Source organism: Capra hircus, chromosome 7 (genome assembly GCF_001704415.2).
Source record: "Capra hircus breed San Clemente chromosome 7, ASM170441v1, whole genome shotgun sequence".
Taxonomy (NCBI): Eukaryota; Metazoa; Chordata; class Mammalia; order Artiodactyla; family Bovidae; genus Capra; species Capra hircus.
This window is the reverse complement of record NC_030814.1, coordinates 93,637,203-93,651,766: the sequence shown is the minus strand read 5'-3', so window position 1 is coordinate 93,651,766 and position 14,564 is coordinate 93,637,203. Positions and strand designations below refer to the sequence as shown.

Sequence of the window (14,564 nt, the reverse complement as noted above, 5' to 3'; positions counted from 1 at the left end):
AGCCTGTGTTGAAACCCACACGATGCCCTCTGACCACAGGATCTGTGCTCTTAGGCTGTGAGGGCCAAGCACTTGTATGAGTGGCTGCAGGCTCTGTATGAGTCCAGCCTTGTGCTTCCCAGTGGCAGCCTTGAGCAGATCACCCTTTCTTCCTTTCTCATCACTGGGGTCACCATGCTTGCTCTGCCCAGATCCCTGGGCTGTAGTGAGACTGGGTGACGGACAGAGAAGTTCTCTGCATGCTCTGATGGGACCCAGAGGCTCCTGATAAGTCAGGTGGGCCAGGACTGGAATAAGTACAGAGCCCTGTAGCCAGGCAGTAGTGACCACTCTGCAGAAGGCAGAGCCACATACTGGGGTCCTGGGTCTCTCACCCAGACTTGAGCCACCCAACTGTGTGGCCTCCATTTCCACCGTGACTGAGAATGTTCCAGATGAGACCCAAATATACCATCCCTAGAGGACAATAAGTGGTTGGGGGCCAAGGTGCAGACTCAGTGGAATGTCGCAGTCCCACTACACTGTGTGGGTGCCCAGAGCAGGTTCCAAACTCCCGAAGCTTTGGTTTCCCAAACAGAGGTGGTAACACTGCCTGCCTCATACATGTTCATGGGGACTAAATATGCTATTGTTTGTTACACATCAAAGCACCTGCACAAGCTTAACTTTAACACGATGAGTTCATTGAGCTTGGCCATCAAATTCAGTAGATCCAGCCCAACCAGTCATGGTTCCCTGACTTTGAACTCGGTTCTTCTATCTGCACCTTGGTGTTGCCTTGGTCAGGTTGCTTAATCTCTCTTAGCTTCAGTTTTCCTATCTGTAAAATGAGGATGAGAGTAACAGTATTTATTCCACGGGGTTATAAATGTAACAGGGAAGAACATTTTGTATCCTATTTCAAGTTAATCAGTAAAGGGATGTTGCCTATAAGCTTAAATTATACATAATGGCCCGTCTCTGGGAATGTTGCTTCCCAGGTAATGAGCACAAACCTAAAATACCTTCGATTAGCTTACAGGAGGCATCCAGGCCAGGCCCATCTGTGAATGACTGCAGGAAGGAAGAAATTAACATGTCCCCTCCCCTCTGGAGGCTGACGGGAACCAGGAAATTGGTTGGACTTCACACCTTCCCTTTTAGTATAAAAGAAGCCTGGATTCAACTCAGGCAAGACATTCCTTTGGGGCACAAGTCCACCATCTTCTCAGTTTGCTGGCTCTCCGAATAAAGTCGCTATTCTTTGCCCCAACAACTCATCTCCCGATTTATCGGCCTGTCGTGCAGCAAGCAGTGCGGGAGCTTGGACTCAGTAAGAAGGACCGAATGGGTCAGTAATTGTAAAATACTTGGAATGGTGCCTAGTATAGTATGTCATCTGAGCTCATGAGTTATTATTATCAGTGATGGTAAACCCACGAGGGAATCAGTGGTTAGCACTGCAGCCTGACTTTGTGTCAAAACTCCTGGGTCTGAAGTTGGCAGAATCTACCTGCACCCTGGGACGATGCCCCAAGACGCAGCATTGGTCTTCACCCATCTCACCTACACCCTTCCTCCTCGGAACCCAGGGTAGAAGCTCATGCTTCCCAAAGCTGCTGCCCTCCTGGTCCCCCCCTCGTAAGCCCTGCCTGGCCCTGCCAAGAACAGCCTCTACTGCCAGAACTTGCCAAGGGACATACTTAACCCAAAATAACTTTATTGTTGTCTCTGCTTCTGATATGAAAGTATCCTCAGAACCTTAGCCCAGTTCCCCGCGGGGATGAGAACATGGTTGCACATCAGTGATTGGGCTGGGGCCCCACGGGCTCTTCTGCTGGAAGGGACAAGCCCTAGGCCCGCCCCAACCACCCATTCCCATGTCCTCCCGACCCCCTGGGGGCCAGTCCCCCCTGTAGTGCAGAAGTTTCAGCCTGAGATTGACCAGACACAGTGAAACCCAGGGCCCTCCTGGACCCTGGCTGTAGAAGTGGAGGGGGCAAGCAGCTCCGGCTGCCAGCTGTCTCCAGGAAAGTGTCAGGGTCCCTCCGGTAGAGGCTGGGCTTGCTTGAGGTCAGAGGATAACACTTCACTCTTCCTGAGTTTTGGGGTTCCACCTGGTCAGCCATTGCTGCAGGGGATCGAACCCTCCCGCCTTCCAAATCTCCCACCTCTGGAGAGGAGGACCACATGGGGACCCAGGGGTCCATCGAGTCCAGGGCTGGTCATTAGGGTCTTCTGGGGCAGGGGTGGGTCATAGCAAACAGAGTGACATCAGTTTCCCCAAAACCCCATGGAAGGAGGCAGGGGTGGAGCAGTGCCCAGGTGGTGAGTCTGAAAATCAGGCTGCAGGGGTTGCCCGGGGCCAGGTGGGAGGTGCGGGAACCCCCGGAATTACAGCAGCTGCAACTGCACCTTCAGCCGCAAGGCTCGGCCCCCAGGCTGCCCCTCTGGCTGGGTGCCCCAGGGCTCGGCCACACTCACAACCTCCAGCTGGTAGGTGCCAGGCCCTGGCTTCCGGCGCCCCAGCTGCAGGGAGCTGAGACCATGAAGGTGATGCATGCGGAAGAAGCCTCTTTCGTTGCCGCGGGCAATGACGTAGCGAACGCGGCCCCCCAGGCTCTCCAGCGCTGGCCTCAGCTCTAGGATGTGCTGGGCCTGGCCCAGACAGGAGAGGTTCAGTCCCAAGGTCAGCGGAGCCTCTGTGTCAAGGCTGGCCAGGCTCGCCTGGGGAGAAAGACCAGGTGGATGATGGCAGGGGCTCGGAGAAATCAGAATGTGAGGGTATGGGGGAGGCAAGGGGCCAAGAGGAGATTTTCAGCCAATCTCTAAAGTGGAGTAAAAAACAGACCACTCAATGCCCTTGACTCCTGTCTAGCCCTCCACCCACAAGGCCAGTGGTCAGCTTGGGCTGTAAACAGAAGGTGAAGGTGGAGGCTGGTTCCCAGGTAGAAATCAAAGAGGGGGAGGCAGGCTGACTTCAGATCCCTTGTTTCGACCAAGGGACCTTACTTGGATCCCTGCCAGTCTGGATGGAAGAAATAGAGGATTTCCCATCAGACACCCAGACCAAAGAATTGATGCTTTCCAACTGTGGTGCTGAAAAAGACTCTGAGAATCCCTTGAACTGCAAGGAGATCAAACCAGTCAATCCTAAGGGAAATCAACCCATGAATACTCATTGGAAGAACTGATGCTGAAGCTGAAGCTCCAATACTTTGGCCACCTGATGTGAAGAGCCAACTCATTGGAAAAGACTCTGATGTTGGGAAAGATTGAGGGCAGAAGAAGAAGAGTACGACAGATGATAGTTGGATGGCATCACTGACTCAATGGACATGAGTTTGAGCAAACTCCGGGAGATAGTGAAGGACAGGGAAGCCTGGCACGCTGCAGTTCATGGGGTTGTAGGGAGTCAGATACAATTTGACAATTGAACAACAACCCAGATTGGGAGGCAGTCAGATGGCATCAGGCCCCAAAACGCTAAGGTCACTCAAAGGTGGTCTGGGGCGGCTAGAGTTATGACCATGGGCATTGCAGCAAGAGCCAGCCCCAGACACACAGGGACAGAGACACAGAGGAGCCAGACAGAGGAGCTGCCCAATATCGCTCCAGTTCCGGAGGCCCGCTGCACTTCCTGCATCTGGGCTCTCTGAGAGCCCCGCTGTGTGCAGATGACAAAACCCTCTTTATCTAAGTTCCTCTGAATGCTTCCTGGCCCTGGCAGCCAGACAGGACCCCTGAATAAGCCAGCAAACCTCAATGGCAGGCTGACCCTGGCTGGGTGATGAGTCCAATCTCACAGGAGGTTATCTGTGTTTTCGTCTCCTTTGCTCTGGGCAGAGCTGTTTGTTCTGCCTAATTTACATGCTGATGGGGGTGTTTTGCTGTGGCCTGAAAGTGAAAGCTATTCCTGTCCGTGCCTCCCTTCCCCCCCCCGCCCCCCCCCGCCCCCCCCCGCCCCCCCCTTTCAGTTCCAGAGATTTAGCCCTTCATCAGGAGTGCTGCTAGACATGCACTCTTAGTGACACCTGCTGGAAGTCCATGGGTATTGCAGGCAAAACCACAAGCCCCAGCCTGCTTGGGGTCCAGCCTAGAAGCCCTGACAACCACTCCAGCCACTCTTGCTGAGTTCCAAGGGCTGGTGAAACAGTGGCAAACCTGAGACACTGGGCCTTATCCCTGTGAAGCTTACAAAAATAATGGCAACAAATGCTCTTGTTGCCTGTCACCTCCTGGCTGGGACAGCCCTCTCTCAGAGTCCCTCTGGGTTTAAGCACCAATAACCCTCAAAACAGTCAGCTTAACCCCTTCTTCCCTCCCCCTTGTTCAGACCCTCTGCCTCTGCACCTCTTTCCAGTACCCATGATGCTCCTGGAACTACACCCAGGCCTCCTGGGCACATACCCACATGGGTTTTTCCCAGAAAGGGGAAAACAACAACTAGAAGGGAAAGAAGAGCAAAGGAAGTGCTTAGAGCAGCACATGCATCCAGCAGGTGCTCAACACATGCTTAGCTTTCAGACGCCTTAGGGGGATGGTGGCAAGACTGGCCAGAAGTGGCCTCAGGGACTGTTCAGGTCAAGGGCAAGCAAGCTGAATCTGTGACAATAACATCCTCCCTACACAAGGCCCTGGTGAGGTCACGGCCACAGCTGGAGGGGCCCCAGGGGACAGAGGGGCTAAACTGCAGAACTGCTCTGCTGTTCTTGAGAGTGTAGTGGGGAAGAGGGGAGAGACTCTTGCAATTTCCAGAGACAAGGAGGGTTCAGGAGGCCTGGGCATAGTTCCAGGAGCATCATGGGTACTGGAAAGAGGTGCAGAGGCAGAGGGTCTGAACCAGGGGGAGGGAAGAAGGGGTTAAGCTGGCTGTTTTGAGGGTTATTGGTGCCTAAACCCAGAGGGATTGTGAGAGAGGGCTGTCCCAGCCAGGAGGTGACAGGTGACAAGTCCCAGGGCATAGGCAGGTTTGGGGGCTCAAGGCATTTCTCCTGCATCCAAGTGCCATGGAAAGGATCCCCGGGAGGCATCATATCTAGGGTCTGTGTGGGAGAGGTCTGACTTGTCACTGGGAGCAAGTTGGGGTGTTTGGGGGGCCTCTGTACCCAGAGAGTTCCCAAGGGGAATCCTCGGGCTGGGAAAGTACAGGGAGATGCAGGCAGGTACCAGGACACAGGGGACAGCTGTGACCTGGAGTCTGTGCTCCTCATTTCTCCCCTGGCTGCTCCCCATGCCCAGCACACCCCCCGTGGCACCTGGTTGTCCCTATGGGCACTACGCCGTGGCCGGTCACGAGAGGGCTGGCCGTTGATCTTGCATTCATAGCAGGCTTCAGGCGAGAGCGGCTCCGCCTCATCTGGGGCATCCTGAGATCCGGGGCTGAAGCCCAGGCCAGAGACACAGTGCCTGGGCCAGGACAGGGGGCAGGTGAGTCAGGCTGGTGGGACCTCCCCAGCCACCCCACCCCCAACACTCCGTTTGGAGCCACACTGCCCATGGGGATGAGGATGAGTGTGCCAGTGTGGCTTTGCATGCACCTACATGTGGGTGTGCATCCCGTGACTTACATGGGTATGGGTGTGAACCTGCATGCACGCACAGGTGTGGATATACACCCGAGTGTACCCGTGTGTGTGTGTGAGCCTGCGTGCACCCTGTCAACATGGGCTTGCACACACACACACTGGGATACAGGAATGCGCAAGGGTTCCCAGGCATAGGTGTGAGCCCTATGCACACTCAAGTATATTAGCACTGAGCACATGAAGGTGTGTAGGACAGTGACACACTACAGTGGGCTGTGAGCTTGCGTATGCACATCCACAGGTGTTGTTGGGCCTCTGCCCCATTTCTCAGCATACATGTATATACATGCCTGCATGTGGGCCCACGAGCGTGTGTGCACTCCCGGGGTATGGGGGCCTCTGGGTTCACGCCACTGAAGCCCCTCACCCTTGCCCAGCCCGGAAGTAGCCTCGAGGGCAGCCGCACAGGAAGCCACCGGGGGTGTTGGCACAGCTGTAGCTGCAGGGGCCCCTCCGAGCTGCACACTCATCCACGTCCTGGCAGCCTCCGAGGGCCTGGTCAAAGTCAAAGCCCGAGGGGCAGACGCAGCGGAAGCCGCCCAGCGTGTTGTGGCAGGAGGCACTGCCGCAGGCCGAGGGTGACAGGACACACTCATTCTCATCTGTGGATGGGGAGGGGGAGAGAGGGCAGGAGGTGGGGGGCAGGGGGGCCACCTTTGTATCTCCTGAGCCCTCCATTTGCATTGCTCCCGTCCCCATGAAGCAACTCCAGCTCCTTCTTCAAGCCCAAGACCAAGGTCAAAACCTCCATCGGGGGCTTCCCTGGTGGGTCAGTGGTAAATAATTTGCCTGCCAGTGCAGGGGATACAGGTTCGATCCCTGATCCAGGAAGATCCCATATATGGCTGAGCAACTAAACCCGTGTGCCACAACTACTGAGCCTATGTGCTCTAGGGCCCCAGAACTGCCACTACTGAGCCCATGCTCTGCAACAAGAGAAGCCACTGCAACGAGAATCCACTCATTGCAACTAGAGAAAAGCCTGCACAGCAATGAAGACCCATCGTAGCCATAAATACATAAATAAAGCTTTTTTTTAAAAAAGCCTCCATCAAGCTCCCTGTGAGTCCTTGGACTAGGTTTGTTGGCCTCTATACTTCATCTCCCCTCTCCAGATCCCATGATTCTCCTTTGAAGCATTTCTCAAAACTTCCCAGGAATCCTAGGGACTTCCTGGTGGACTGGTGGTTAAAACTCTATGCTTCCACTACAGGGGCATGAGTTTGATCTCTGGTTGGGGAATTAAAATCCCAAATGCTGTGCAGTGTGGCTGGAAAAAGAGAAAAAAAAAAAAAAAAAACCCCAAACCAAAAAACTTCCCAGGAATTCCTAAATGGTGGGATGTTCTTAGAACAAGATTTCCCCCCTTGGCACTACTGTCGTTTGAGGCCATTTCATTCTCTGTTTGGGGGGCCGTCCACCCACTAAAAGCCAGAAGCACCCAGCGCCCAGTTGTGACCATCAAAAGTATCTCCAAGACACTTCAAAATGGCACCTGGTTGAGAACCACTGACATAATTGATCCCTGTCTCCCCTTCGAGACTGGACAACAAGTGGGCAGCAATGGAGTCTGATCTCAGCTCACTTCTGCATCCACAGGGCCTGAATAAGGCAGGTCCTGGGCAAACCATTGCCAAAGGAATGGATGAGTAAGTATGCAGAGCAGGAGACAGGCTGAGAAATGGGGACTGGCCAATGAGGTGGCGACCTGTGGGCTCCCAGGGGACAGCAAACACATGAGACAGGGCAAAAGGTGGAGAACTTAGCTGAGGACCCACCAGGAGGGGCAGGAGGAGAAGCCAGAGAGAAGGCAGTGCTGGAGGTAATGGCAGGACAGAGAAAGCCGAGTCACAGTGGATGGAGAGTCCGGGAGCGGCAGACAGTGATACCCAGAGCAGAGGAGGTGGAAGGCAAAGGCCAAGGAAAGGTGATGGAGAGGTCACGGGAGAGTGGTCCCCACCTGGGTAGAATGTGAAGGCTAGACTGCAGGGGAGAAAGAAGAGGAGAGCTGAGGATGATGCTGTCATCAGGAGCAGCAAAGAACAGTGTGCAGTGAGGAAGGCTGGAGGGAAGGCAGAAGACTAGGCCCTCAAACTCAGGGCGTCTGCAACAGGCAGGACAAAAGATGGAGCAGACACACACCCATTTCCATTGCCGCATCCACGGCAGACATCACTAATCAATCCCAGCACACTCTCAGTGATCATAGGTGCATCTCAGACTCTCCGCTAAGCTCTCCAGATTATCACTCCCTGAGAAATGACTACCACTCTGACACACTGGCTCTGCAGACCCCTGACTTCTTAGCCTCCCAGCAGCAGGGAACTCAACTAACTTCTAGGCCAGCCCATCAGATCTTTAGGTAGTTTTGCTTATCACAGCATCCTGCCCTGGGAGTGGTTCCCAGTCACCAAGTTTGGACAGATTCTGGTCAGGGGTCAGCTTCCTCCCAGCCGCCCCCACCCCCACTCACCTACACACTGGCTCCACTGGGAATGTGGCGTGAAGCCCTGGGGGCAGCTGCAGCGATAGCCCCCCAGCTCATTCTGACAGCCATGCTTGCAGCGATGAGGCCCATTGCATTCATCCACGTCTATAAGATGGAGAAAGAGGACAAGAGGCTGGCCAGGCAGCCCCCAGGGCCACCCCCAAGGACCCAGACCTCATCCAAGCCCAGTTCTACCTTTGCAGCCATGACCGGAGCTGTCCAGGGTGAAGCCTTGATAGCACTCACAGCTGAAGCTGCCTGGGGCATTGTGGCAGCGCCCACGGGTACCACATGGGCCAGGCTGGGCCAAGCACTCGTCATTGTCTGCAGAGGACAGAGAAGAGGCAGGGCTACCTGGTGGTAGGGGCACCATGCTGCCGGGCCTACCACCTGATCAACTGTTCCAGACACACCTTAACCTCTCTGAGGCCTCAGTTTCCCCCACTGTGAAAGGAGATCCAGAACAGTGCCCACTTCACAGAAATGTCACAAACAGTTGAGATCACACACAAATGGGACTTCGTCTGACTCTACCACCTCAACGCTGTGTGACTTAGGGCAACTGACTTACCCTCTCCATGCCTCAGCTTTACCAGCTCTAGTGTAGAGATGGTAATATCTACCTCACTGTGTTTATAAGAATTAAATTAACCTAATCACATGAAGCACTGGGACAGTTCTCAACATAAAATTAACAAAGACCCCTTTCCTTCTCTGGGAAAATAACCTGGGGTAACCACTGCACCCTGTCCTCTTGGAAACCTGAAAATTGTGGGATATCAGCCAGAGTCATGGACTGAATGTGTGTGGGTTCCCACCCACCTCCACCACCACCACCAAATCCCCATGTTGAAACCCTACCCCCTAGAGTGATGGTATTAGAAGGCGAGACCTTTGGGTGGTGATTAGGGTTAGATAAGGTCATGAGGGTGGGGCCCTCAAGATGGGATTTGTGCCCGTGTAAGGGACATCAGAGAGATTACTCCTGTTCTCTCTCTCCTCGTGTGAGGAAGGGGGAAGGAAGCCAGGAAGAGCCTCACCACAACCGGATCTTAATCTCAGATTTCCAGCTTCCAGAGCCAGCAATATATGTCTTGCTTATATATGGCTTGTTTTTTAAGCCATGGCAGCCTGAGCCAAGACAACCTAGTTACCAGGCAACACTGCCGTGGTGGTCATGACCCACAGTGGCAAATTGTGCTGGGACCAGGATCATGCAGAATGAACCACACATTTCTTAGGGGAATCCTAATTTGGGCTTCCTTGAGTTTGGAGAGTCTTTTATTATTTAAAACATTTTTTCAATTAAAAAAAGTGGTGTTTTTTTTGGGGGGGTCACACCGTGTGGCATGTGGAAACTTAAATTCCTCAATCAGGGATTGAGCCCACACCTCCTGTGGTGGAAGCACAGAGTCTGAAGCACTGGACTGCCAGGAAAGGCCTTATTTTTAAATTTTTTACAATTTATCTTATTCAAATGAAGTTAATTTACAATGTTGTGTTAGCTTCTTGTATACAGCAAAGTGATTCAGTTATATATATATATGTATTTTTTTCATATTCTTTTCCATTATGGCTTATTATAGGATATTGAATACCCTGTGCTATACAGTAGGACCTTGATGTTTATCTATTCTCTGTACTAAATTTGCATTTGCTAATCCCAAACTCCCCATCAATCTCTCCCCCACCCCATCCTCCTTGGGTACCACAAATCTGTTCTCTATGTTTGAGAGAGTGTTTCTATGTTGTAGATAGGTTCACTCGTGCCATATTTTAGATTCTGCATGTTAAGTGATGTGATATGGTATATGCCTTTCTCTGTCTGACTTCACTTAGCATGACAGTCTCTAGGTCCATTCATGTTGCTGCAAATGGCATTATTTCATTCTTTTTTATGGCTGAGTAATATTCCACTATCTATATATATGAAGATGCTATATGTATGTATGAATATCCACTACATATATGAATATTCCACTATATATATATGTATATATATGAAGGTATAGCACATCTTCATTGAGTATGAAGATTCTCGACACCAAGCACATCCCTGTGGGAACCTAGAAGCTCTCTTGGGTACAGGAGGAATTGGGTCTTACAAGCCTTTGTGTGCACATGTGTACGGCTGCACACACACAGATGCCACGTTAAGTGTGCTCACCTCAGGAAGGAGGGAAAGCGACTGAACAACAACAACAGAGAAAGGGGAATGCCTGACATTTCATGGCTGGAAATGCTCACTCCTTTACCGGATAGGCACATGGCTCACCTCCTTCAAACCTCTGCTCAAATTTCCTCTTTCAATGAGGCTTGTCATTAATTCTGTTTTAAAATTGCAGGCCTCCTAGTGATTCCTCTTCTGGGTGTGTTTATCCAAAGAAAATGAAAACACTAACTCGAAAAGATATCCACAGCCCCATGATCATTGCAGTATTATTCAGAATAGCCAAGACCTGAAACAACCCAAGTGTCCAAAGACAGATGAAAAAAGAAAAATGTGTTATATACATACAATGGAATATTATTCAGCTATAAAAAAGGAGATGCTGCTGTTCATGATAACATGGTTGGTTGGACCTTGTGAGTATTTTGCTAAGATGAAATCAGTTGGACAGAGAAAGACAAATGCTGTATGATCCCACTTATATGCTGTTGCTGCTGCTGCTGCTAAGTTGCTTCAGTCGTGTCCGACTCTGTGCGACCCCATGGACGGCAGCCTACCAGGCTTCCCCGTCCCTGGGATTCTCCAGGCAAGAACACTGGAGTGGGTTGCCATTTCCTTCTCCAATGCATGAAAGTGAAAAGTGAAAGTGAAGTCGCTCAGTCGTGTCCGACTCTTCACAACCCCATGGACTGCAGCCTACCAGGCTCCTCCGTCCATGGGATTTTCCAGGCAAGAGTGCTGGAGTGGGGTGCCATTGCCTTCTCCAACCACTTATATATGGAATCTAAATACAAAATAAGAAAGCCAAGCTCACAGATGCAGAGAATAAACTCGTGGTTGTTAGAGAAGGGTTTTGGGAGGGTGAGTGAAAGGCGTTAAGGGGGTCATAGGAACAAATTTCCAGTTAAAAATAAATAAATCATGGGATGTAATGTACAGCATGGTGACTGTGCTTAGTAATACTACAATGAATGAAATAATGCCATTTGCAACAACACAGTGGACCTAGAGATTGTCATACTAAGTGAAGTAAGCCAGACTGAGAAACACAAGTATCATATGATGTCACTTATATATGGAATCTAAAAAGATGACATATGTGAACTCGTTTATAAAACAGAAACAGACTCACAGACACAGTAAAAAATTTATGGTTACCGAAGGGGTAAAGGTGAGGGGGAGGGATGAATTAGTAGGAGTTTGGGATTAATATACACACCCTACTACAAATAAAATAGATAACCAACAAGGACCTACTAAAGATTCACAAGGAACTCTAAAATATTCTGTAATAACCTATATGGGAAAAGGATACGAAAAAGAATAGATATGTGTATACGTACACATGTGGTGTACATGCAGTGGCTCAGTGGTAAGGAAGCCACCTGCCAATGCAGGAGATGCAGGTTCAACCCCTGGGTTGGGACAGAAACAGCAGAAGGAAATGGCAACCCACCCTAGCACTCTCGCCTGGGAAATTCAATGGACAGAGGAGCTTGGTGGGCTATAATCCATGGGGTCACAAACGAATCAGACACAACTTAGCGACTTAACCACCCTATGTATAACTGAATCATGTCCTGTACCCTCGGGGTCTAGAACAGGATGAAGCAAACTGCTTCCGTAAAGGACCAGGTAGGAAATATCATTTACCCGGTTGCAACTACTAGGCTCTGCTGTTGTAGCAAAAGCAGCCACAGACAATATGTAAATGAATGGGCATGGCTATGTGCCAATAAAACTTTATTGACAAAAGCAAGCAGGGGGCTGGGCTTGACCTGGGGGCTGGAGTCTGCTGATTTCTGATCTAGAGCACTGCTTAGTACACCGGTGTTCAGTATCTGTTAGCTGAGTTCATGGGAGCCCAAACAAAGCCACCTGTGACCGGGCTCAGCCCTTGGGGGAGATCTGGTTCTCCCAGGCCACAAGACACTAAGAAGTGATGGGTGTGGACTGTATAAGCCCCTTGGCTTTTAGGAGCACCCTGGAGAAGCCCTAAAGGATAGACTCAGCAGATCAGAGGTGAGGGTAGGTGTCCTGGGCCAAGGTCAGAGAGACTCCTGAGGGTGGCCTTCTAGGTTCCTAGGGCGAGGAAGAAGACTGAGGTCCAAGACACCACCAGGATATAAACAGCGACAGAACAAGGACTTTGATCACCCCTGTGTCCCTGACATCTGGCTTACACTGTGCCTCTGCTTCTTATCTGATGAAGGCTGGGGTCATGCTGCCAGGGAGGGCTGAGGCAACTCACCAAAGCAGGCCTGGTGGCGCTGGGTGAAGCCGGGGGGGCAGCGGCAGGTGAAGGCACCGATGGTGTTGACGCAGAAGAACTGGCAGTTGTGCTGCCTGGAGGAGCACTCGTCCAGGTCTGTGACACAGAAGGTCCCAGTGGGCTCAGGGCAGGGCCTGCCGGGGCTGGGGACTTCCCAGGGGAGATGCCCTGGAGATGGAAGCTGACCCCATGCAGCGGGAGGGGGAGCCTCTGGGGAGGACAGGGACAGAGCCCCATGGAGCGTGGGTGTGGGAAGAGGGATGTCACCTCGGCAGATCCTGCCATTCTCCTCCAGCAGGTAGCCACGGGGGCAGGCGCACAGGAAGCTGCCCTCAGTGTTTTTGCAGAGGAAGGGACATGGCGTGGGGGCCTGGCTGCACTCATCCACATCTAGAGGGGACATAGCACTCAGGAGGGTCAGACAGACATTCCTGGGGGCTCAGGGGTGGGGGTCTCCACCCAGGCCCAGTTGAGGCCTCTTTCCTAGACCCTAGACAACCAGAATCTGTGGGCTTACCCAAGGAACCAGCATTTGTTTTCTGCAAAAAGCCAGAGAGTAAATATATTTGGCTTTGTGGTCTTAATTCCGATTACTCAACTCTGCCTTTGTAGCAGGAAAAACAGCCACAGTGTGAGAAGACAAACAGGCATGGCTGTGTGACAATAAAACTTTATTAACAAAACAAGCAGAGGGCCGGATTCAGCCTTTGGGCAGAAGTCTGCTGACCCTGATTTAGATGAACCCCTGCTACACAATGTAATTGAAAATCTTAGGATGCACCAAATAACAGGAGGAAAATGCCCCAAATAGGGTGGAGTGGAGGAAAGAAACAAAGCTGCTTTGCTTTCTGGACTTGGTTTTCTCATGTAAGTGTGTGCCAGGTGCTATAAGGAGAGGCTCGGGGAGGGGCGCAGGGCTCACCTAGGCAGGATGTGGCAGTGGTGTCAGGCGCATACCCGGCCTGGCAGTGGCAACGGAAGGAGCCAAGGCTATTGATGCATTCACCGTGAGGGCACAGGTGAGGGAGCACACGGCACTCATCCACATCTGAGGACAAGCAGGGCTCAGCTGGGGCTACCCACCTTGGTCACCACGACACGCCACCTCCCTCAGGCCCGCCAGCACTCTCCTGGGAGGTAAGGCCAGCCCTTGCTTCCCCGCCCTGCAACCCCAGAGCTGAGATCCAGCCCCTGTGATCCCCACACCTACTGCACGCTGAGAACCCTCAGGGTGGGGGACACACAGCCTCACCAGCGACACCTCATCAGGACACCCCAGACATACATGGAAGCAGAGACGGACATGCCAGTCACCTGCTCAGATGCTTCTACAGAATCACAAGGACACACACTCATTGGTTCCTCTGGGTCAGACACGCACACTTGCTCACACACATGCCCATCTTCACAGATGCTTATCGGAATCCTGAACCAGCTCACTCCTTCTCATCCACTTTCCGGTGTGAACTACCCACCCAGCCCCACCCTCACCAGCACACGCGTGCACACATGCTAACAAGCTCACACACACAACACACACCAGCTCACATACTCAACCAGCTTGCACTCATAGGAGAGGTACACCAGCTCACACGCTCACACACTAAACAGCTCCCACACACCCAGAACAAAGGACACACACACACACATACACACACACTTTGGTTCACACACCTGCTCACCCATCCACCCAAGTTCACGCACACACACCCACAGAGCGACGAATGGGCTGTTGTTCACACTGGTCCACCCACCCACCAGCACAGAGACGCGTACACACTGGTTCACACACACTAACACTGGCCGCGGCACAGGCACACGACAGTGAACACTACCCACCTCGGCCGTCGGCAGTGTAGCCGGAGCCGTGGGGGCACAACTTCCGATGGGCAGACGTGCCGGGTAGCGGACACTGCTCACAGCCCGGGCCCCAGCCGCGGCCGCCCCCGCAGCAGCACTCGGCTCTGGTGACCGCCTCGCCCCTGCTGAACTGAGCCTGGCACGTGGCCTGCAGCACCTCAGAGAAGCAGGGCCCCTGCCGGATGTCTGGGGAGAACAGGTGGCGAT

General features: G+C 52.3%; 1 protein-coding gene across 1 annotated transcript in view; it reads right to left on the bottom strand.

Annotated features, from left to right (window-relative positions):
- Positions 1,680-14,564, bottom strand: part of FBN3 (fibrillin 3) — a 68,390-nt gene continuing 55,505 nt past the window's right edge. Inside the window, exons 56-64 of the mRNA XM_018051001.1 lie at positions 14,337-14,543; positions 13,420-13,545; positions 12,765-12,887; positions 12,477-12,593; positions 8,251-8,379; positions 8,041-8,160; positions 5,935-6,169; positions 5,238-5,388; positions 1,680-2,706 (exon numbers count right to left, since the gene is read on the bottom strand). Coding sequence (XP_017906490.1) covers positions 2,374-2,706; positions 5,238-5,388; positions 5,935-6,169; positions 8,041-8,160; positions 8,251-8,379; positions 12,477-12,593; positions 12,765-12,887; positions 13,420-13,545; positions 14,337-14,543 — 1,541 coding nt within the window. The 3' untranslated portion in view covers positions 1,680-2,373. The remainder of the gene's footprint in view (positions 2,707-5,237; positions 5,389-5,934; positions 6,170-8,040; positions 8,161-8,250; positions 8,380-12,476; positions 12,594-12,764; positions 12,888-13,419; positions 13,546-14,336; positions 14,544-14,564) is intronic.